The sequence below is a fragment of the Rutidosis leptorrhynchoides genome, chromosome 4 (assembly GCF_046630445.1).
Source record: "Rutidosis leptorrhynchoides isolate AG116_Rl617_1_P2 chromosome 4, CSIRO_AGI_Rlap_v1, whole genome shotgun sequence".
Classification (NCBI taxonomy): Eukaryota; Viridiplantae; Streptophyta; class Magnoliopsida; order Asterales; family Asteraceae; genus Rutidosis; species Rutidosis leptorrhynchoides.
This window is the reverse complement of record NC_092336.1, coordinates 469,405,552-469,430,147: the sequence shown is the minus strand read 5'-3', so window position 1 is coordinate 469,430,147 and position 24,596 is coordinate 469,405,552. Positions and strand designations below refer to the sequence as shown.

Sequence of the window (24,596 nt, the reverse complement as noted above, 5' to 3'; positions counted from 1 at the left end):
CCAGCCGGAGGTAAAGGGTTGGCTGAATATGGTGATGAGGTAGATGGAGGTTCAAAATTTTTTGAAATATTTTGGGGGTGGCTATTGGGGGGGAACTCACTTGAGAGCATTTTTTACCCTTTGATTAATTGATGAAACAAAATTACCCATGTGATCATTTAAAAGTTAACTTACACCAAAATTACAAAACATGCAATATGGACCCATATCACACTTGACCTCCTTTGACTTATGTCAAATTCAACCCAAAATTTCTAATGGCTAGTGATTAGGCCTTAATCCACCAATTCATAACATAAACCAAGTACTTAAGTACTTATTACACCAACACTAGCCTCAATTCTTAGTTTGACTCCAAATCAAGGTCAACACCCATTTTGACTCACAACATGTTCTTAAGAACATCAAAATCAACAACACACTTACAATCTAGTGATTAACACCCAAACCATGATAAATACTTTCAAATTCGTCATCAAACCCTAAACCCACAATAATTGGGTTTACTTACACAATACATTAAACAAAACTCTCAGTTTCATAAGAAATGGGGTTTATAACCCAACACTAACTCAAACCCTAACTCAAATCAAGAACCAAACACTAAAATTCAAATATATGGTTTACCTTAGCACCAAAACAAAGCCAAGAAGATAGAAACACCAAGAAGAACCAAGATCCACACTAAATTGGGCAAGAATCACCACCATCTTCACCTACTCAAGCTTCCTCTCTCTAGAAACCCTTCTCTCTCACTCTAAGATTGGGAGTGTTTGAATGGATAAGAAATGAGCTCTAGATAAGCCTTGAATCAGTTTTGTGGCCAAAAACCCGACCTCAAAGTGAAAGGACCAAAACACCCTTTAAAACCCCCTTAAAAAACGACTTAAATGCAGTTTCCGGCTCAAACTTCCCGACCGCGAGGCACACTTTCGCGACCGCGATATCGCACTAAAAAAATAGTTGTTCAATCCCTTAAATCTCACGACCGCGAGTCAAAGGGTCGCGAGCGCGACATTGCAGAAAGAAGGCCTGGTGTTCCGAGGTTGTATCGCGGGCGCGAGGGTCCCCATCGCGAGCACGAGACCCCATTTCTCAGCCTCCTTCACCTTTTGATGTATACTACGTTAAACTCGATTAAGGTTTATTACATTAAAGGTCAATCTCGTACCTTGGAACTTCATATGACATCCGAAGCAATTACGTCATAAAAACGGGGTGTTACAATCACTGATAAAAGTAACTTAAACTATGGTATGTTTTTAACCTATTTAACAACCTTTTTATTACTTCGTATAATAATCTATTATTTAAATGTATTAATTTTTTTAAATGTAATTAATTAATGTTAATGATATCATCAAGATGTCTCAAAAATTTTCTTTTTTTTTCTTTCTAATTTTTTATTATAAAAGAGAATAGCTTTTTTATGACATCACTTTTTTAACATTTTATAAGATACTATGGATGTATATAGTTATAGATTGGATATTAGATATTAGATATATATAGATTAAAACAGGTTACTTAAAAAAAAAAAATGCTTGAGAGGCATCGAATGCTCTCATTTTCACACACGTACGCTAGGTAGGAAACTCCAAGACAGTCTAATGATGCGGTCATTTTATCGGATTGGAACAAAGACATTCTAATGAATACTCTTCAAGTTTTTAATGATTTTCTTGGTTTTTCGGGTTTGAAAATCAATGTGGCTAAGTCTCATTTATACGGGATTGGTGTTCATGACTCGTTGGTGGATGAATATGTTCTTGAACTTGGTTGCTCCAAAGGAATGTTACCTTTTAAATATTTAGGTCTTCCAATGGGAGCTAATATGAAAAGAATTTCGTCTTGGGATTCTCTTAAAGACCGGTTCCTTAAAAAGTTATCGGGGTGGAAAGCGAATCTTCTTTCTATTGGGGGCCTTCTAACGTTAGTGAAAGCGGTATTGGGAAGTCTAGACATTTATTATTTGTCTCTATTTAAAAGCCCAGAGCTTGTGATTAATGAGCTTGAAAATTTGAGAGCTCATTTTTTTTGGGGAAGTTCGTCCGATGCTAAAAAGATGCATTGGATACGTTAGGACTTAGTTTTAGCATCGCGTGAAAAAGGAGGCCTAGATATCGGGAGTTTACGTTCATTTAATTTTAGTCTCATGTGTAAATGGATATGGCGGCTGGTTTCAAATCCGGATTGCTTATGGTCGAGAATTATCAAAGCCATTTATGGCAATTCTGGTGGGCTCGAAAATGGTATAAAAGGTGGTGGAATTTGGCCATCTATTGTGTCTTCTTTTTGCAAAGCAAAAGTGGCAGGTTCTTTACCGCTAGATGTTTTACGAGTAAAAATTGGTAATGGCTCTAACGTAAGGTTTTGGAAAGACAATTGGTTAGGCGACAGTACGTTAAAAGAAAAGTATAGTCGCCTATATCGGTTAGAATCTAATGACAATTGCAAGCTCGCAACTAATGGTTCGTGGATATGGGAATGGAATAGGTCCAATATTGGTGCTCGTAATGAAGCTGCGGTAAGTGATCTATGCTCGCGGCTTGATCATGTCGTGCTCGGGGAAGGCTGTGATCGTTGGGTGTGGTCCTTGTCGGACGATGTTGGTTACTTGGTACGAAATACTAGATCGCATATTGATGAGCATGTGTTGCCGTCTGCTAATATGTATTCCATGTGGATTAAACAAGTTCCCAGAAAGATCAACATTTTTATTTGAAGGTTGGCACTCGAAAGATTACCTACTCGTCTTAATTTATTAAGTCGGGGGTTGGAAATCGAGTAGTTACAATGTGTGTCGTGTAATTCCTTCATCGAATCAGTACATCACTTAATGTTTGAATGCGATTTGGCTTTGGATCTATGGAGAAGGGTGCGGATTTGGATTGGGATGTCGTTACCCCAGTTTTCTGATTGGACAAATTGGATAGCTTGGTTCGAAGATTGGCGAGAGACCGAAGACACTAAGACCAGGTTATATGTCATTATTGCTTCCATAGTTTGGAACATATGGAGATTCGTGAATAGTCAACTGTTTGATGCTCGTTCGATAAAAAGATGTATTTTATTTGATTCTACTTGTTTATTTTCGTATAATTGGTATAGAAGTAAAGGTAAAAAGAATGTAAATTGGAATGATTGGCGCCTTAAGCCTCTGTAATTCGGTCCGAGTCTTTCCTAGCTATTTAATAGGCTAGCTCGTTGCTTTTAATAAATTTTTGGCTGTTCCAAAAAAAAAAAAAAAAAAAGGAAACTCCAAGGATCGTATTGGGGATTGGCAACTAATCGCAAGTTCTTAATTACTTGGCAACTAATCGCGATAATAACACTTAGCCCGATGGCCGGTGGTATTAAAACAGAGTACATACATCCAGAAATACAAAATATTCTAAAATCATTCCTCTTCCTCCTCCTTTACCGGTAGCAGTAAGTTTGGATCATCTAGATTGAACCCTCTTCTTGTGATCTCATTAAGAATTATATCAAAAAGGCGAGGAGCAAATTCAAGAGTTTGGTGCCCGCCAAACGCAACAAAGCAATCAAACCAAAATAATATTAATATGATGAAGTATAAAACTTTATTAAAATCATGTTTCCATCCTTCCAAATCCATGATTTATTACAGAACTCTAAACTCATTAACAAATCATCAAACTCTTGACCCCACCGTAGCTTACTTCAATTCAATCTCATCAGACCCACTATATTTCCTGTTGGGTTCATGCAGAAACTTGAATTCACTCAAGGAGTTACATTCTTTGCTTATAGTAGAAGGCCAATCAAACCAACAAAGTTTGCAAACGAAACTTGTAAGTATATACGGATCGTTTGGGGACATGAAAAGCGCACGCTTGGTGTTCGATCAAATGCCTCACCCAAATATGTTTTCATATAAAGTGATGATTAGGTGGTATTTTATAAATGATTTACATTTTGACACTCTTAGGTTCTACAAGAGTATGAGCAAAAGTCTAGACGAATATGATAACATCGTGTTTTCGATTGTAGTAAAGGCATGTACAGAATTGCGAGATATAAATGAAGGGAAGAAAGTGCATTGTGATATTGTGAAGGCTGGTTGTCGGGACGGTTTTGTTTTGACTAGTCTTGTAGATATGTACGCTAAATGTGGCGATCTTATATGTTCACAAAGTGTTTTTGATAGTATTGTTGATAGAGATGTTGTGTCTTGGACATCTATGATAGTTGCGTACGTGCAAAACGGTTGTGCTGGTGAAGCATTAGCGTTGTTTAATAGAATGAGAAGTGGATTAGTTGAAGGAAATCAACATACGTTAGGTAGCGTTGTTTCAGCTTGCACAAAGTTACGAGCTTTACATCAAGGGAAGTGGGTTCATGGTTACATTATAAAGAATGGGGTCGATCTCAATTCACATATAGTTAGTTCTTTAGTAGACATGTATGTTAAATGTGGATCCATATGTGACGCTCGATCTGCTTTTAACGAGCTTACAAGTGTCGATCTTGTCACTTGGACAACTATGATTGTCGGGTACAGTCAAAATTGTTACCCACATGAAGCAATTGCATTGTTCACTAATAAGAAGTATTTTTATATTATGCCTAATTCGGTTACCATTTCAAGTGTGATATCCGCTTGTGCGCAAATGGGGAGTTTAAAACTAGGTAAAGGTATACATTGTCATGAGATTAAGCTAGGATTAGAAGATGGTAATGTGATAAACGCGCTAATTGACATGTATGCAAAATGTGAGATGATTAAAGATGCTCGTTACTTATTCGAGAGCTTTTCAAACAAAGATTTGGTTACATGGAATTCAATTATTAACGGGTACGCCCAAATTGGATCTACGTACGAGGTTACAAGATTATTTCATCGAATGAGATCCGAAGGTTTTCGCCCAGATGAATATACTATAGTGACCCTGCTTTCGTGTTTTGTTTCAGTTGGTGATCTTCAAATTGGTTCTTCTCTTCACGCGTATTCCACAAAAAGATCGCTTTCGAGTGATAATAATGTATATATCAACACAGCACTTATGCATTTTTACGCCAAATGTGGTGAATTAAAAATCGCTCGTCGTGTTTTTGATGGTATGGGCGAGAAGAACACGATTTCATGGAACGTGTTAATCGATGCTTATGGTATGCAAGGAGATTGTAATGGTTCTATTTCAGTTTTTAATGATATGGTCAAGGCAAATTTGGATCCTAATGACACAACATTCATAGCATTATTATCTTCTTGTAGTCACACAGGAGCAATTGAAGGATGCAAATTCTTTAACTTAATGCGTCAAGAATTTGGTTTTGTTCCAAACATGAAACATTACACTTGTTTGGTTGACCTTTTGTCTCGTTCTGGCAGGCTCGAAGAAGCATTCAGTTTCATTAAAGATATGCCGGTTCAACCAGACGTGACCCTTTTGGGATCATTTCTCCATGGGTGCAGTTTGCACTCGAGGTTTGACCTTGGTCAACTTGCAGTTAGTTGGATTTTTAACCAGCATCCAAATGATGCTTCGTATTATGTTCTCGTGTCGAATTTATACGCTTCAGATGGAAGATGGAGCCAAGTTTCTTATATAAGAGAGTTGATGAAGGTGAAAGATTTGTGTAAGTTGCCTGGTTGTACAGTACAACTGGTTAATGCATCACCCTGTCCGAACCATGCTTGATCCTTGAAGTTTTTTGAGACCTGTCGCTTTCATCATTGATCTCACAATCTGAAGTTGTTCCCAATTTTCTCCTTCAGCTGATATATTAGACAACAAAGTATAATATCCTGTGTCATTAATCTTTTCAATTTTTTCTTGAATTAATTCGATCATATCCAGTCTTCTATGAATTCGACAACCACTTAACAAAGAACCCCAAATCCCAGAATTGGGTGGAAACGGTATAGAATTAGCGATACTATACGCATCATCAAGATGGCCCGCTCGGCTCAAAAGATCGATTAAACAAGAAAAGTGTTCTAATTTCGGTTCAATCCCAAAATCTTTCTTCATCGAGTCGAAATAATACTTACCCTTTTCAACATATCCTGCATGACTACAAGCAGATAAAATGTTCATAAATGTAATTTCATTAGGTTTTGTATTAGATTCAATCATCATATCATAAACCAATATAGCATCATCAACCAAACCATGCATCCCATAAGCATCAATCATTGCACTCCATGACACAACACTTTTGTATGACATCACTTCAAAAACGCTTCGAGCCATTTGTAATTCGCCACATTTTGCATACATATCAAGTAAAGCTGTTGGTACATATGTATCATTCATCATATTACTTGTAATAAGCTTATGATGAATCCATTTTCCCTTTACTAAATCTCTTAAATCTGAACACGCTCGAATCGCACTCAAGAAACTTACATTGTCCATTTCTTCACCATTTAAACACATTTCGTTGAAAAGATTTAACGCCTCGATGGATTCACCATTATTACAAAAACCCCACATCATCGAATTCCATGTTACAACACTCTTACGATGCTGCTTATCGAATATACTATACGCTAAATCCACATAACCAAACTTAGCATACATGTCGATTAATGAATTCAAAACGAACTCGTTTAAAACACCTGATCTAATAACATAACAATGAATCTGAGTTCCAAGATTCATGGAATTTATGTTTGCACAAGCTGACACAACACTTGAGATAGTAAATTGTATAAAACTTTGGGCAAATTGCCCAAAAAGATACAATTTCCGGATAAAGGGAATATCACTTTTTCATTTGCTCATAAAGAACTTTGATTTCGATTTGGTGTTTAAAAAGGGTATGATTGCAAAATGGTTGCAATTTAGGTAATATTTGACATGAGTCATTTTTAATTTATTATTTATGATGAGTTGTAAATTACATATGTCAACGATCATTTCCATGTCATTTTATTTTATTTATTAAAGTTAGAAACGAAATCAAAAAAGGAGCTAATTTTTTATGATTTTATATCTGTAAAACAGATCTACAACCTCATTTCAACGCCTCCAAATTTAATTCCATCAAATTATTTCATATAAATATTTGAAATACCCAAATTAAAGGCATGAACGAAAATTACAAGAAAACAAAAAGAAATTACTATTTGTTACTATAACTTTGGAAATAATTTCATAAAGAAATCACTAATCCGTTCTATTCGTTCTATAAAAGTTAATAAAAATATATGTTGTTATTTTTCAACTGCAAGAATATATTAAAATTGAACCAAATACAAGATGGGGCAGTGTATATCCTTACCCAAATACAAAAGACCAACAACTACCCAAAGGCAGCATACAGCAAAATACAATACACTTGCATCAATTGAAGACTATTGCCTACAATTACCAAATCACAAAGACTTGCTATCTGATGAACATTTGAAGTACTTCTAACCTTAATGCTCACCAATTTAACTCGAATATATTCTCTGATATCCTGAAACACTTCATCAACAGATTTCATCAGCTTCATAAACTGTCTTCTATTCCTTTCCATCCACACAAAATAAACAGCTGCTGCAATTGCAATTTTATTTGAAATATTTATGATGTCCTTAACTGCAGTGTACTTAGCAAAATCATGAACAATACTCAATAGATCATTGTGCAGTCCTTTATACACAATCAAGCTCTTTGTTTTTTCCCAAACTTGACTTGCAAATTCACATTTAAAAAACAAGTGTGAATGAGAATCTTCATGTTTACCACAGAAATTACACTTGAATACCTCATGAGGATACCATTTCATAAGCCTGTCTTGGGTAAGCAGTCTCTGTTGCACAGCTAACCAACTTATAAAGGCATGTTTTGGGGTGATTTGTGGGTACCATACAACATGATACCATTCCACCTTAGCAACATTGTCCCTTAGATCTTTCCACACTAGGTTAGAAGAGTAAGGCTTCAGTTTATTGTTACTAGTTCTCCACCAGAATTCACCATTAGTATCAATATGAACATGAGGCTTCATAATATCCCTTAATCTTAACATATGTCTCCAACCCCAACTATCATTTGACTGATACCCTATATCCCAAAATTCAACCCCTTTTAACTTCACCAAATTAACCCATTGCCACCAGATTGAAACTTTTTTAGTAATGATCTTCCAGACTTGTTTCATAAGTAATACATCATTCCACTCCTTAATTGGTCTTAAACCCAAACCACCTTGAGATTTAGGCCTGCAAATAACCTTCCATGCAACCTTTGCTTTACCTTTACCCGATTGACTGCTGTCCCATAGGAAATCCTTCATCAACCTTTCAATATCTTTGATAACAGTCTGAGGTATAGAGTATACTGATGCCCAATATACTTGCATTGATGCCAGCACAGATGTAATCAATTGAAGCCTTCCTGCATATGAAAGCCATTTATTCCTCCAGCAATGAACCTTTTCATTGACTTTATCAACCAAGTGTTTGTAGTCACCAACCCCCAATCTTTTAGCAATCAGTGGAACCCCTAAATATTTCATAGGAAGGCTCCCCACATTAAATGGAAGAATATTCAAAATAGCTTTTTTGACACCCTGATCAACACTGCCAAAAAATATTGTGCTTTTGTGTAAATTTGGAAATAAACCAGAGATAGCACTAAACTCCTCAAGCCCTTTCTTGATAACCTCAACAGACTTCACATCCCCTTTACAGAACATTAACAGATCATCTGCAAAGCAGATATGAGTCAACTTAACCAACTTACACCTATAGTGATATTTGAACTCCTTTGACATCTGTACATGTTTTATAATTATCAGATTCAACACCTCCATTACCAAAGTGAACAAATATGGTGACATGGGATCTCCTTGCCTCAACCCTCTACCCCCTTTAAAAAAACCATTTATATCACCATTCACATAAACAGAAAATGATGCAGTGGATATACAAGTCATTATCCAACCAATCATTTTTACATGGAAACCAAATTTGCCTAAGATATTCCTCAAGAAGCTCCAACTTACAGTATCATAAGCCTTTTGAATGTCTATTTTCATTGCACACCTCTTAGGCCCATTGATTCTACCATAACCCTTCAAAAGTTCTTGAGTAATAAGAATATTATCTTGAATTGCTCTTCCAGGAACAAAAGCACTTTGATTCAAGCTCACCAGTTTATTCAGCCCATTTTTAATCCTTGCTGTAATAATTTTGCTAATAGTCTTATACAAAACATTACAACACTAGCCTTTAAGAGCCCGTGCGTTGCACGGCGAATCTTAATCAAATAAACTAAAAACGTATATGTTATATCAATTAACGGTATGATAAAGAGAGTACAAAATGACGATAACTACAAAATGACCATATAATATTTAGCAAGTGTACTCCCAATCTCATCCATAATAATCAACAAACAGGTCTTTACTTTCATACCCACACCATCTAGTAGCATAAGATTAAACCTTTGACTTATTGAAGTCAAACAAAAAGAATAGCAGCATGTAGACTTTGACCCAATGGTAACACCCGTATTAAAAATGACCCGAACTCCAGTTTGGATATGAAGGCAACTCCAGAATATAATAAGCTCATCACCAGTATTACACTTCAAGAAAATAACCCGTTGACTATTTGGAGTCAACATAACAGTCAAAAATAGAGAGTAAAAATCAGGATCCTTTGCACCATTGAACTTGTACCTCTTGTGACTGTTTTTAGAAGCTGGGATCACCTCACAATTATACCTTAACAAACTACCAACAAGATTGATAACCACATTAATATAAAGTTGACTGCAACATGTCAAAATATCATCATTAAAGGTCCATTGTTGGTGACCTGCAGTACAGAACAACAAGAAACAGCAACAACAACAACATATATTCGATCTACGGATTCAAAGTCGGCGTTGACAGAAAAAAACCTAATATGTAAAATCAAAAAATCAGCGTCATCCCGAATTTGTGGGTTAAGAGATTAACAACTGAATTAGGGTTTCGATAATAAACAAAGGAGATAATATAAATCAACAAAAACATCAAGGATGAGATAGGCTTAGAAAAAAAAAGAGAAAATAAATTATGATTTGGTGAGCATTATAAAACTCTTGCACCATGACTTCTCAAAAAAAAAAAAAAAGATGAAAAAATATAAGAGATGCATTATACGAAAGAGCAAAACTTGCACCATGACTTTCAATAGTCAGAGTATACATCAATGAAAATAAAAAATCTTCAATCTTGTCATTAAGTTTATTTCCTTAGGTATATGTCACCAAGCTTATTCTATGTAGTCCGTGAGCATTTTCTTTGTGATTTCCTTGCTTAGAAACATTCACATTTGATTTACGTAACAAATTATGCCCAGTTTAACTTAAAAATTCAAACAGCACCAAATCCATTAAAAAAATATAAGTATATAATATATAAAGTGTGCTAATAAATAGTCAGAAGTAATGTAACATATACCATTGAGATTTCCAAACTGAGTATTAATGAAGCAAATGACAAATCGGGCCAGTAGAACTTACATCAAACCAGATAGTAGGTAGATTCTCAGGTGTTCTTCATTTTATCCCTCTCAAGGTCAATGACGGATTCCACCTGATCCAACGTCAATGAAAAGGTAGATATGTCAAAATTCCAAATTGCAGTGTATAACGCAAAGGGTTCGTACAGATTAAGTATAACTTGTTTTGAGCCACTATCCGAACCACCCCGCTAGGTCAGTAACTACTTACCATTAATCTCATTGATACCGGAAAAGGCAACATCTCTAGCACCTTGTTCAAAGATACGGAAACATTAAGGCCTCGATGGAAAAACATTGTCAGAGAGATTAGTGACAAATTTTGCAACTTAAACAACCGTCAACCCACCCATGTTGCCATCAATACATATATCTTAATACACTCTAATAACAATAAATGAAGAAACCTTGGTATACTAAAATTATAGAAGTTTCATGAATTTTGGTTGAGTTATATAACTAACCTTAACTTTAGTTTTCTCCTTAAGAAGTTGGATATGGCTGATAATGACAAAGGCTACTGAAGAACCCAAAAGAACCACCATTCTCAGCAGCAAGAAAACATCAGCACATCATGAGCCTGCAGTCTTAGGAGTCTGATGATTGTGATGTTAAATATAAGTTCAACTGTAGTTTTGGCCAGATTCTTTCATAAAATCATATTCATATTATTGTGATATCTTACCTAATGGCAACCGTTTGTTGTAGGTTCTGGATGCATTGCCTAGTGAATTAGCCACAATATTTTGGGTGATTACTTACCTTCAGGTCAGATCTTGTTCATGGTATGAAAATTAATATGATAAACAACACTTATAGAGTGTGTGCAGTATCTATACATATATATGATAAATAAGCTGGAAGTGATAAATACTGAGCAAATGAATTGGAAATTGTACTTCATGAACGAAAACTGACTTTTGCGCGTGCAGCTGCATTGTTAAAACAATAACATCCAACGTCATTTATGAAGACAAAAATCTGTTGCAGCTTGAACTGAACCTAAGTATGAACATATCGTTAAAACAAAATAACCAAATTCAACTATTGGTAAATAAAAGATTATAATACTCCATAACGGAAACCTGTAACACATGGCTGAGATACATATGAAGCCGATTTAAAACTGTTGCCTACACAAATAACATCAACAATAACTTGAATTAAGCGCTAAATGCGTATACTTATTACTATATGATATGATACCTAATTACACAACAACAATCAAATAGAAAAGAAGTACAGTAGAGGATTAAGAGAAATCAACATGAACAATCAAATATAAACGAAATTCAGTCGGGTGATGAATCGCATATACAAATTGACAACACACCAGATCTATCAATACAAATCTAGAACTCGAATATATACCTCAACAATCCAACTGAAGAAATCAAGCCGCTCTGGAGGTCGTTCTTTGCTAACGCCACGAAGTAACCAAACCCTAGAAAAAGGGATACCAATATTAAATCCACTAATAACGGTGATGAATCGAATTATATATATTTTAGTAATTCAGAGTAACAGCGAGAGATGTACGACGATTGACAAAAGCCCTCAGTTGTTGCATCGGAGATAGTGGCGACGGTGGCAATGGCGGCGAAGGGTAAAATCGCGGTGGATGGTAGCGATGGTGGACGCTGGCGAGAAAGATGATAGGTGAAACGGTTTTAAAGTTTGAATTAGGGTAGCGGTTTCCGTGTTTTTTTTGTATTCAATAATAGTGATACGTGGCTGAACAAATGTAGTGCCAGGCAGGAAAGTTTCAACCAGTGGTTGTGTGCCATGTGGAGAAGGAGAGAGAGTGTGTGAATGGTTGTGTGACAAGTGGCATGAGACCACATGCTTTGTAAGGGGTAGAGAAGAGATGCAATAGGTCTGAATTCAGACACTTTATTGGGAGTATCAACTTTTGGAATTAAGGCTAGCAATGTTGCATTGATCTCTCTCAATAATCTTCCAGACTTAAAAAAATCTTTAATAGCCTGGCAGATCTCATCACCAATAATAGGCCAAGCCTTCTTAAAAAACCCTGCAGTATATCCATCAGGCCCAGAAGCCTTGTTACTATCAATATCAAAAATTGCTTCTTTAATTTCATCAACAGTAACCTCATTCACCATTTCATTTGCTTCTGCTTCACTCAATACATTAGAAAAAATCTCCCCAATGTTCTCCATTGATTGAGTATTACTAGGGTTACCCAAAAAGTTCTGGAAATGATTAACAAATTGATCAGCAACACCTGTACCAAAGAATCTTTGATCATTTTCATTACATATGCTTTCAACTCTCCCTTTACTCTTTCTTGCTTTCAATATACCATGAAAAAATTTGGAATTTTTATCCCCATCCTCCAGCCATTTTAACCTAACTTTCTGCTGCAGAATTTTCATTTCATCTTTAGTAGCCTCTTTATATTCATTCAGGGTACTCACAGCTTCAGCTTTAATTCTTGGATCATGTGGGTTTTTATCAACTTCAGCCTGAATCATCTTCAATTTACTTTTAAGATCCTTGACTTTTGAGAAAATATTACCATTCTGCCAGTTAATTCTATTCAAATCTTTCTTCAAGCTTTTAAGTTTCTTAACCACCCTGAACATTGGAGTACCAGTAACATCCACTTTCCAGCCATTTTCAACCACCTTTAAGAATTCAGGCTTATCAGCTATATAATTCATGAACCTGAATGATTTTGGCTTACTAACAATTCCATCAGGAATAATCAATATAGCAGGGCTGTGATCTGAAATAATGTATGGTTGAAATATGACATGAGCTGTACTAAATGCATCAATAAAGCCTTCATTAGCCAATACTCTATCCAACTTCTTCAGCACATTACAATTAGGGTTTTGAAGGGATTTAGTCCATGTATAATGGAAACCAGAACTGCATAAATCATCTTCCTCAATATTGTTAACACAACTTTGAAACTCTATCATTTCATCAGTCATATGTGACCCCCCTGCACTATGCTCATTAACCTTCAAAGTTATATTGAAATCTCCCATTACAATCCAAGGGTTACTACCAGTTATAGCTTTTTGCCCATTTAACTCAGCCCACAATTTTCTCCTTTCACCACCATAGTTGTTGGCATAAACAATACTACAAAAAAACTTAGTTCTATCAAACACATTTTCCACTTGACAAAATACAACCTGCTTAGTCACATGTAAAATCATAACTCTAACTTTATTTGTATCCCATCCAATAACCATTCTACAACTATTTTGGCTATACTTAACATTTGACACCCATTCCCAATCCTGAAAAATATAATTACTAACTCCATTCACTGTCTTAGTTTTCAAATGAGTCTCTAAGACAGCACAAATACAAAGATGTTCATCTCTAATTAAATTCCTAATTTCATTCTGCTTATCTATACTATTAGCACCCCTAATATTCCAAGCTGCTACTTTAAGTTCTAACATAGCAACTTATAATCAGGATAACCAGATATCATATCAAAATTAAGGGTCTCCACCCCTCAATACATCTTTATTCAAAGCTTGAAATTCATCATTTATCTCCAATACATCTTCATCATCAGAGCTAATGCCTTTCCCTCTAACCATATCTTCCCATTGAAGTTGAAAATATTTGACCATTTCATAAGACCATGATTCTGTCACCTCAGCTGAAGGCTGCTTTTTCTGCTTTATGTATTCATCCACAATCAATCTCTTGTCAATCAATGGGTCCATCATTAATTCATCCAGATTCTCAGCTAAAACAGAAAATCTATTATTCCCAGATTGTTGACCATTGCTTCCATTCTGCTCAACATTTTGATTATTTTGAACTTTCTTTGGCCTGAATTCCATATGACCTTTGTTTTTATTCTCAACTTTCTTTGGTGCCTCATACTTCTTATTATATCTAACTTCTTTAAAACCATCACCATTCTGATTAACTTCTTTTGCTCTCAATTCATCTTCAGTCCTAGGTCATTTCACACACTCATTATGCCCATGCCCAAACACAGCACAATGAGAACAGACACTAGGCTTCCAAGAGTATTCAACTTTAACTTGCTTAACATTTTTAACATTCTGAATAGCATCATTATAGTGGATATCCACCACATCCACACAGCCTTTGCTTGCATCCAATTCCACCATAACCCTAGCATAGCCAAGTCTACCCTTGCCATTATGACACATACCAGCTGTTACTGTATCCATGAGAATAGGCTTACCAATTCTGCTAGCTATGGTACTTATACCTTTAACACTCCAAGCCTCCAAGGGGACATTTAACAGTTTAACCCAAACAGGCACCTTACATGGGTCAATCTTCTCCAGAGTCATCTCAGGATCCCAATTACACACAAGTAAAGGTTTACCATTCACCATCCAGGGACTACTCTCAATAACTCTATTCATACCTTCCTCATTATTGAAAGTGAAATAGCAAACCTGCTTACTATCCATCATAATATCTCTTAACCCAAACTTACCCCACATTCTTCTAAGATTATATTGTAAAGCCCTAAGAGACATGGAGCTCCCAATCATATAACCACAAGCAGTTGTTTTCCATTTAAAACTACCTTCATTCACTAATTCTTCATCAAAAATGACAAATTCATTGCCATCCTTATCAGCACAAGGTGGAACATGTAATTCAGAGATTTCACAATCGTTTCATTATCATGATTAACAGCATACGCATATGACATTTTAACATGATTATCATTCACAGCAGAATTAGATTTCTCCTTATTCAAAATAGGGCTACTTACAGACACAAGAGGAACATCTTCGTCATTAATAGCCTTATCCGAATTAGCAGAAGTGTTCTCCATATTCACACAGCTTACTCCATTAACCTGTTATTTCTCCTCATTCAGACTCTGGCTACCACTCACACAATCACCTTCAGATACTACTTCATCCAAAATATCAAAATCAGTAGAGTTTTCTGCAATAATCTCCTTTGCCGACGATCGATTCTTATTCCTACTAGCAAACATTAGAATTGAATCATCGAATTTGTTCGGCATCTTGACCTTCCTTCTCGATGATCGTTTAGTTTGATTCATGGCTAATTTGTCGATTTACTAACAAACGAACAAAGATACAAGCAGCGGAAAATGTAATAGATGCTAATCTACGAATTAATTTTGAAGAAATTGATGAAAATGGAGTCAATCTGAAGAAATTAGGGCAAAAATGACGTAGCCGCCATTCCCGCCACAATCGCGAGAGAGAGAGAGTTATTAGAAAATCACTTTAGGGATTATTTTTGCATCCGTCGAAAAATAGGAGTAAGTATATGTTGTTATTGCAATGATTAATCTATGGGCAAAAGTGTTTTGGATCAATCTAAAAAAAAAAGTGTTTTCGATCATTCCAACAATACGTTCATCCATCCTATAAATACCCAATAATAGCTTTTCACGGATTCACAATTAACCAAAAAACAAAAACACATTTGATAATATAATGGCAGTTAAATTTTCTATGTTACCCTTTTTGTTCATCTTCTTTGTTCTTGTTGTTGGCAATGACAAAAAATCCTCACCTTTTGTGTTCATCAAACACCTTGAAGGTGCTGAAAAGGGTACCAAATCTCAAGGTCTCGATAATCTCAGACAATACTTAGCCCGTTTCGGATACCTAAATTACTGTTTCGCACCTAACGACCAAGAAAACTATTTTGATGAAGAGCTAGAGGCTGCCCTCAAACGTTACCAAATCAACGTCACCGGGAAACTAGACGGGCCTACAGTTTCACAAATGATGAAGCCTCGTTGCGAAGTATCTGATTATCAAACACATCAAGTATGAGTAAGTTAAGAATGATGATATATGAGTAGGAACTCATGTTATCATTTTGAAATTGTTTGTGTGTATGGTTTTTCAATTAAACTAGAATAAAATAAATAAGTGTGTTACTATTAAAAAATTGTCCCTTTTATAATGCTTTTTAGACTGTTGATCAAATCAATAAACAACCCTCACCTAACAATATTTCTCACTCCATACCTAACCAGATACAAATCCACATCATTATTGATTATTATTGATTAAAGTAATAGTGGGGTAAAAACTATAGAGAAATAAAAATAATATAAAATGTATAAATATATTTGTAAGGATTTTTTGTTGTTAATAATTATTTGTACGTCATTTATCTTTCTAACAAAAGGTTAAAAAAAATATGTTTTTTAACCTATTTAGACTTTGCACTCTATATTTTTATTTGGTTATATGATGGTGCAACTTTTTTAATGTTCTATAACTTTTGTAAGTATATTTGTCCTTACAAAAGGAGATACTGTAAGTTAAAGGAGATAACAGTGACAAATCACCCCAAATGTAGTTTTTATGTATAAAACTTCGGGCAAATTGTCCAAAAAGGTAAACTAAAAGTCACAATTTCTCGATAAAGGGAATATCACTTTTTCATTTGCCCTTAGAGATCTTTGATTTCGATTTGGTGTTTAAAAGGGGTATGATTGCAAAATGGTTGCAATTGAGGTAATCTTTGACATGAGTGATTTTTAATTTATTATTTATGATGAGTTGTAAATTACATATGTGAACCATCATTTCCATGTCATTTTATTTTATTTATTAAAGTTAAAAACGAAATCAAAAAAGGAGCTAATTTTTTATGATTTTATACAACCTCATATTCAACAACCTCATAATCAACGCCTCCAAATTTAATTCCATCAAATTATTTCATATAAATATTGGAAATACCCACAAATCAAAGGCATGAATGAAAATTACAAGAAAACAAAAAGAAATTACTATTTGTTACTATAACTTTGGAAATAATTTCATAAAGAAATCACTAATCCGTTCTATTCGTTCTATAAAAGTTAATAAAAATATATGTTGTTATTGCAATGATTAATCTATGGGCAAAAGTGTTTTGGATCGATCTAAAAAAAAAAGTGTTTTGGATCAATCCAACCCGGCCCATTTACAATCACCCATTAATTAACCTTCCAACAATACGTTCATCCATCCTATAAATACCCAATAATAGCTTTTCACGGATTCACAATTAACCAAAAAACAAAAACACATTCGATAATATAATGGCAGTTAAATTTTCTATGTTACCCTTTTTGTTCATCTTCTTTGTTCTTGTTATTGGCAATGACAAAAAATCCTCACCTTTTGAGTTCATCAAACACCTTGAAGGTGCTGAAAAGGGTACCAAATCTCAAGGTCTCGATAATCTCAGACAATACTTAGCCCGTTTCGGATACCTAAATTACTGTTTCGCACCTAACGACCAAGAAAACTATTTTGATGAAGAGCTAGAGGCTGCCCTCAAACGTTACCAAATCAACGTCACCGGGAAACTAGACGGGCTTACAGTTTCACAAATGATGAAGCCTCGTTGCGAAGTATCTGATTATCAAACACGTCAACACAAGTATGAGTAAGTTAAGAATGATGATATATGAGTAGGAACTCATGTTATCATTTTGAAATTGTTTGTGTGTATGGTTTTTCAATTAAACTAGAATAAAATAAATAAGTGTGTTACTATTAAAAAAATTGTCCCTTTTATAATGCTTTTTAGACTGTTGATCCAATCAATAAACAACCCTCACCTAACAATATTTCTCACTCCATACCTAACCAGATAAAAATCCACATCATTATTGATTATTATTGATTAAAGTAATAGTGGGGTAAAAACTATAGAGAAATAAAAATAATATAAAATGTATAAATATATTTGTAAGGATTTTTTGTTGTTAATAATTATTTGTACGTCATTTATCTTTCTAACAAAAGGTTAAAAAAAATATGTTTTTTAACCTATTTAGACTTTGCACTCTATATTTTTATTTGGTTATATGATGGTGCAACTTTTTTAATGTTCTATAACTTTTGTAAGTATATTCGTCCTTACAAAAGGAGATACTGTAAGTTAAAGGAGATAACAGTGACAAATCACCCCAAATGTAGTTTTTATGTATAAAACTTCGGGCAAATTGTCCAAAAAGGTAAACTAAAAGTCACAATTTCTCGATAAAGGGAATATCACTTTTTCATTTGCCCTTAAAGATCTTTGATTTCGATTTGGTGTTTAAAAGGGGTATGATTGCAAAATGGTTGCAATTGAGGTAATCTTTGACATGAGTGATTTTTAATTTATTATTTATGATGAGTTGTAAATTACATATGTCAACCATCATTTCCATGTCATTTTATTTTATTTATTAAAGTTAAAAACGAAATCAAAAAAGGAGCTAATTTTTTATGATTTTATCTCTGTAAAACAGATCTACAACCTCATATTCAACAACCTCATATTCAACGCCTCCAAATTTAATTCCATCAAATTATTTCATATAAATATTGGAAATACCCACAAATCAAAGGCATGAATGAAAATTACAAGAAAACAAAAAGAAATTACTATTTGTTACTATAACTTTGGAAATAATTTCATAAAGAAATCACTAATCCGTTCTATTCGTTCTATAAAAGTTAATAAAAATATATGTTGTTATTGCAATGATTAATCTATGGGCAAAAGTGTTTTGGATCGATCTAAAAAAAAAGTGTTTTGGATCAATCCAACCCGGCCCATTTACAATCACCCATTAATTAACCTTCCAACAATACGTTCATCCATCCTATAAATACCCAATAATAGCTTTTCACGGATTCACAATTAACCAAAAAACAAAAACACATTCGATAATATAATGGCAGTTAAATTTTCTATGTTACCCTTTTTGTTCATCTTCTTTGTTCTTGTTGTTGGCAATGACAAAAAATCCTCACCTTTTGAGTTCATCAAACACCTTGAAGGTGGTGAAAAGGGTACCAAATCTCAAGGTCTCGATAATCTCAGACAATACTTAGCCCGTTTCGGATACCTAAATTACTGTTTCGCACCTAACTACCAAGAAAACTATTTTGATGAAGAGCTAGAGGCTGCCCTCAAACGTTACCAAATCAACGTCACCGGGAAACTAGACGGGCCTACAGTTTCACAAATGATGAAGCCTCGTTGCGAAGTATCTGATTATCAAACACATCAACCCAAGTATGAGTAAGTTAAGAATGATGATATATGAGTAGGAACTCATGTTATCATTTTGAAATTGTTTGTGTGTATGGTTTTTCAATTAAACTAGAATAAAATAAATAAGTGTGTTACTATTAAAAAAAATTGTCCCTTTTATAATGCTTTTTAGACTGTTGATCCAATCAATAAACAACCCTCACCTAACAATATTTCTCACTCCATACCTAACCAGATACAAATCCACATCATTATTGATTATTATTGATTAAAGTAATAGTGGGGTAAAAACTATAGAGAAATAAAAATAATATAAAATGTATAAATATATTTGTAAGGATTTTTTGTTATTAATAATTATTTGTACGTCATTTATCTTTCTAACAAAAGGTTAAAAAAAATATGTTTTTTTAACCTATTTAGACTTTGCACTCTATATTTTTATTTGGTTATATGATGGTGCAACTTTTTTAATGTTCTATAACTTTTGTAAGTATATTCGTCCTTACAAAAGGAGATACTGTAAGTTAAAGGAGATAACAGTGACAAATCACCCCAAATGTAGTTTTTATGTATAAAACTTCGGGCAAATTGTCCAAAAAGGTAAACTAAAAGTCACAATTTCTCGATAAAGGGAATATCACTTTTTCATTTGCCCTTAAAGATCTTTGATTTCGATTTGGTGTTTAAAAGGGGTATGATTGCAAAATGGTTGCAATTGAGGTAATCTTTGACATGAGTGATTTTTAATTTATTATTTATGATGAGTTGTAAATTACATATGTCAACCATCATTTCCATGTCATTTTATTTTATTTATTAAAGTTAAAAACGAAATCAAAAAAGGAGCTAATTTTTTATGATTTTATCTCTGTAAAACAGATCTACAACCTCATATTCAACAACCTCATATTCAACGCCTCCAAATTTAATTCCATCAAATTATTTCATATAAATATTGGAAATACCCACAAATCAAAGGCATGAATGAAAATTACAAGAAAACAAAAAGAAATTACTATTTGTTACTATAACTTTGGAAATAATTTCATAAACAAATCACTAATCCGTTCTATTCATTCTATAAAAGTTAATAAAAATATATGTTGTTATTGCAATGATTAATCTATGGGCAAAAGTGTTTTGGATCGATCTAAAAAAAAGTGTTTTGGATCAATCCAACCCGGCCCATTTACAATCACCCATTAATTAACCTTCCAACAATACGTTCATCCATCTTATAAATACCCAATAATAGCTTTTCACGGATTCACAATTAACCAAAAAACAAAAACACATTCGATAATATAATGGCAGTTAAATTTTCTATGTTACCATTTTTGTTCATCTTCTTTGTTCTTGTTGTTGGCAATGACAAAAAATCCTCACCTTTTGAGTTCATCAAACACCTTGAAGGTGCTGAAAAGGGTACCAAATCTCAAGGTCTCGATAATCTCAGACAATACTTAGCCCGTTTCGGATACCTAAATTACTGTTTCGCACCTAACTACCAAGAAAACTATTTTGATGAAGAGCTAGAGGCTGCCCTCAAACGTTACCAAATCAACGTCACCGGGAAACTAGACGGGCCTACAGTTTCACAAATGATGAAGCCTCGTTGCGAAGTATCTGATTATCAAACACATCAACACAAGTATGAGTAAGTTAAGAATGATGATATATGAGTAGGAACTCATGTTATCATTTTGAAATTGTTTGTGTGTATGGTTTTTCAATTAAACTAGAATAAAATAAATAAGTGTGTTACTATTAAAAAATTGTCCCTTTTATAATGCTTTTTAGACTGTTGATCCAATCAATAAACAACCCTCACCTAACAATATTTCTCACTCCATACCTAACCAGATACAAATCCACATCATTATTGATTATTATTGATTAAAGTAATAGTGGGGTAAAAACTATAGAGAAATAAAAATAATATAAAATGTATAAATATATTTGTAAGGATTTTTTGTTGTTAATAATTATTTGTACGTCATTTATCTTTCTAACAAAAGGTTAAAAAAATATGTTTTTTTAACCTATTTAGACTTTGCACTCTATATTTTTATTTGGTTATATGATGGTGCAACTTTTTTAATGTTCTATAACTTTTGTAAGTATATTCGTCCTTACAAAAGGAGATACTGTAAGTTAAAGGAGATAACAGTGACAAATCACCCCAAATGTAGTTTTTATGTATAAAACTTCGGGCAAATTGTCCAAAAAGGTAAACTAAAAGTCACAATTTCTCGATAAAGTGAATATCACTTTTTCATTTGCCCTTAGAGATCTTTGATTTCGATTTGGTGTTTAAAAGGGGTATGATTGCAAAATGGTTGCAATTGAGGTAATCTTTGACATGAGTGATTTTTAATTTATTATTTATGATGAGTTGTAAATTACATATGTCAACCATCATTTCCATGTCATTTTATTTTATTTATTAAAGTTAAAAACGAAATCAAAAAAGGAGCTAATTTTTTATGATTTTATCTCTGTAAAACAGATCTACAACCTCATATTCAACAACCTCATATTCAACGCCTCCAAATTTAATTCCATCAAATTATTTCATATAAATATTGGAAATACCCACAAATCAAAGGCATGAATGAAAATTACAAGAAAACAAAAAGAAATTACTATTTGTTACTATAACTTTGGAAATAATTTCATAAAGAAATCACTAATCGGTTCTATTCGTTCTATAAAAGTTAATAAAAATATATGTTGTTATTGCAATGATTAATCTATGGGCAAAAATGTTTTGGATCGATCTAAAAAAAAAGTGTTTTGGATCAATCCAACCCGGCCCATTTACAATCACCCATTAATTAACCTTCAAACAATACGTTCATCCATCCTATAAATACCCAATAATAGCTTTTCACGGATTCACAATTAACCAAAAAACAAAAACACATTCGATAATATAATGGCAGTTAAATTTTCTATGTTACCCTTTTTGTTCATCTTCTTTGTTCTTGTTGTTGGCAATGACAAAAAATCCTCACCTTTTGTGTTCATCAAACACCTTGAAGGTGCTGAAAAGGGTACCAAATCTCAAGGTCTCGATAATCTCAGACAATACTTAGCCCGTTTCGGATACCTAAATTACTGTTTCGCACCTAACTACCAAGAAAACTATTTTGATGAAGAGCTAGAGGCTGCCCTCAAACGTTACCAAATCAACGTCACCGGGAAACTAGACGGGCCTACAGTTTCACAAATGATGAAGCCTCGTTGCGAAGTATCTGATTATCAAACACATCAACACAAGTATGAGTAAGTTAAGAATGATGATATATGAGTAGGAACTCATGTTATCATTTTGAAATTGTTTGTGTGTATGGTTTTTCAATTAAACTAGAATAAAATAAATAAGTGTGTTACTATTAAAAAATTGTCCCTTTTATAATGCTTTTTAGACTGTTGATCCAATCAATAAACAACCCTCACCTAACAATATTTCTCACTCCATACCTAACCAGATACAAATCCACATCATTATTGATTATTATTGATTAAAGTAATAGTGGGGTAAAAACTATAGAGAAATAAAAATAATATAAAATGTATAAATATATTTGTAAGGATTTTTTTGTTGCTAATAATTATTTGTACGTCATTTATCTTTCTAACAAAAGGTTAAAAAAAATATGTTTTTTTAACCTATTTAGACTTTGCACTCTATATTTTTATTTGGTTATATGATGGTGCAACTTTTTTAATGTTCTATAACTTTTGTAAGTATATTCGTCCTTACAAAAGGAGATACTGTAAGTTAAAGGAGATAACAGTGACAAATCACCCCAAATGTAGTTTTTATGTATAAAACTTCGGGCAAATTGTCCAAAAAGGTAAACTAAAAGTCACAATTTCTCGATAAAGGGAATATCACTTTTTCATTTGCCCTTAGAGATCTTTGATTTCGATTTGGTGTTTAAAAGGGGTATGATTGCAAAATGGTTGCAATTGAGGTAATCTTTGACATGAGTGATTTTTAATTTATTATTTATGATGAGTTGTAAATTACATATGTCAACCATCATTTCCATGTCATTTTATTTTATTTATTAAAGTTAAAAACGAAATCAAAAAAGGATCTAATTTTTTATGATTTTATCTCTGTAAAACAGATCTACAACCTCATATTCAACAACCTCATATTCAACGCCTCCAAATTTAATTCCATCAAATTATTTCATATAAATATTGGAAATACCCACAAATCAAAGGCATGAATGAAAATTACAAGAAAACAAAAAGAAATTACTATTTGTTACTATAACTTTGGAAATAATTTAATAAAGAAATCACTAATCCGTTCTATAAAAGTTAATAAAAATATATGTTGTTATTGCAATGATTAATCTATGGGCAAAAGTGTTTTGGATCAATCTAAAAAAAAAAGTGTTTTGGATCAATCCAACCCGGCCCATTTACAATCACCCATTAATTAACCTTCCAACAATACGTTCATCATCCTATAAATACCCAATAATAGCTTTTCACGGATTCACAATTAACCAAAAAACAAAAACACATTCGATAATATAATGGCAGTTAAATTTTCTATGTTACCCTTTTTGTTCATCTTCTTTGTTCTTGTTATTGGCAATGACAAAAAATCCTCACCTTTTGAGTTCATCAAACACCTTGAAGGTGCTGAAAAGGGTACCAAATCTCAAGGTTTCGATAATCTCAGACAATACTTAGCCCGTTTCGGATACCTAAATTACTGTTTCGCACCTAACGACCAAGAAAACTATTTTGATGAAGAGCTAGAGGCTGCCCTCAAACGTTACCAAATCAACGTCACCGGGAAACTAGACGGGCCTACAGTTTCACAAATGATGAAGCCTCGTTGCGAAGTATTTGATTATCAAACACATCAACACAAGTATGAGTAAGTTAAGAATGATGATATATGAGTAGGAACTCATGTTATCATTTTGAAATTGTTTGTGTGTATGGTTTTTCAATTAAACTAGAATAAAATAAATAAGTGTGTTACTATTAAAAAATTGTCCCTTTTATAATGCTTTTTAGACTGTTGATCCAATCAATAAACAACCCTCACCTAACAATA

General features: G+C 33.6%; 4 protein-coding genes across 4 annotated transcripts; 2 read left to right on the top strand and 2 right to left on the bottom strand.

The window, feature by feature from the left end:
* Positions 1 to 3,617: 3,617 nt before the first annotated feature.
* On the top strand, positions 3,618 to 5,895 carry LOC139842276 (pentatricopeptide repeat-containing protein At2g03380, mitochondrial-like). The gene has a single exon (XM_071832437.1). It carries the CDS (start codon positions 3,618 to 3,620, stop codon positions 5,664 to 5,666), a length of 2,049 nt encoding a protein of 682 aa, XP_071688538.1. The 3' UTR covers positions 5,667 to 5,895.
* LOC139842275 (putative pentatricopeptide repeat-containing protein At1g69350, mitochondrial) lies at positions 5,740 to 6,632 on the bottom strand. The gene is made up of 2 exons (XM_071832436.1): positions 5,854 to 6,632; positions 5,740 to 5,743 (listed from the first exon to the last, which is right to left on the bottom strand). The coding sequence occupies exons 1-2, from the start codon at positions 6,630 to 6,632 to the stop codon at positions 5,740 to 5,742; spliced, it is 783 nt and encodes a 260-aa protein (XP_071688537.1).
* Positions 6,633 to 7,275: 643 nt separating this feature from the next.
* Positions 7,276 to 10,160, bottom strand: LOC139842274 (uncharacterized). Its single transcript, XM_071832435.1, has 3 exons — positions 10,127 to 10,160; positions 9,362 to 9,784; positions 7,276 to 9,143 (listed from the first exon to the last, which is right to left on the bottom strand). Exons 1-3 carry the CDS (start codon positions 10,158 to 10,160, stop codon positions 7,276 to 7,278), a joined length of 2,325 nt encoding a protein of 774 aa, XP_071688536.1.
* Positions 10,161 to 15,933: 5,773 nt separating this feature from the next.
* Positions 15,934 to 16,278, top strand: LOC139842273 (metalloendoproteinase 5-MMP-like). Its single transcript, XM_071832434.1, has one exon. It carries the CDS (start codon positions 15,934 to 15,936, stop codon positions 16,276 to 16,278), a length of 345 nt encoding a protein of 114 aa, XP_071688535.1.
* Positions 16,279 to 24,596: the final 8,318 nt, after the last annotated feature.

Coding starts and splice junctions, on each gene's coding strand:
- LOC139842276 (XM_071832437.1), top strand. CDS start 3,618: ATGATTTATTACAGAACTCTAAACTCATTAACAAATCATCAAACTCTT.
- LOC139842275 (XM_071832436.1), bottom strand. CDS start 6,632: ATGAATCTTGGAACTCAGATTCATTGTTATGTTATTAGATCAGGTGTT.
- LOC139842274 (XM_071832435.1), bottom strand. CDS start 10,160: ATGTATACTCTGACTATTGAAAGTCATGGTGCAA. Junction 9,785..10,126: donor TATTGAAAGTCATGGTGCAA/GTTTTGCTCTTT, acceptor TCTGTACTGCAG/GTCACCAACAATGGACCTTT. Junction 9,144..9,361: donor GGGTATGAAAGTAAAGACCT/GTTTGTTGATTA, acceptor AAATTATTACAG/CAAGGATTAAAAATGGGCTG.
- LOC139842273 (XM_071832434.1), top strand. CDS start 15,934: ATGGCAGTTAAATTTTCTATGTTACCCTTTTTGTTCATCTTCTTTGTT.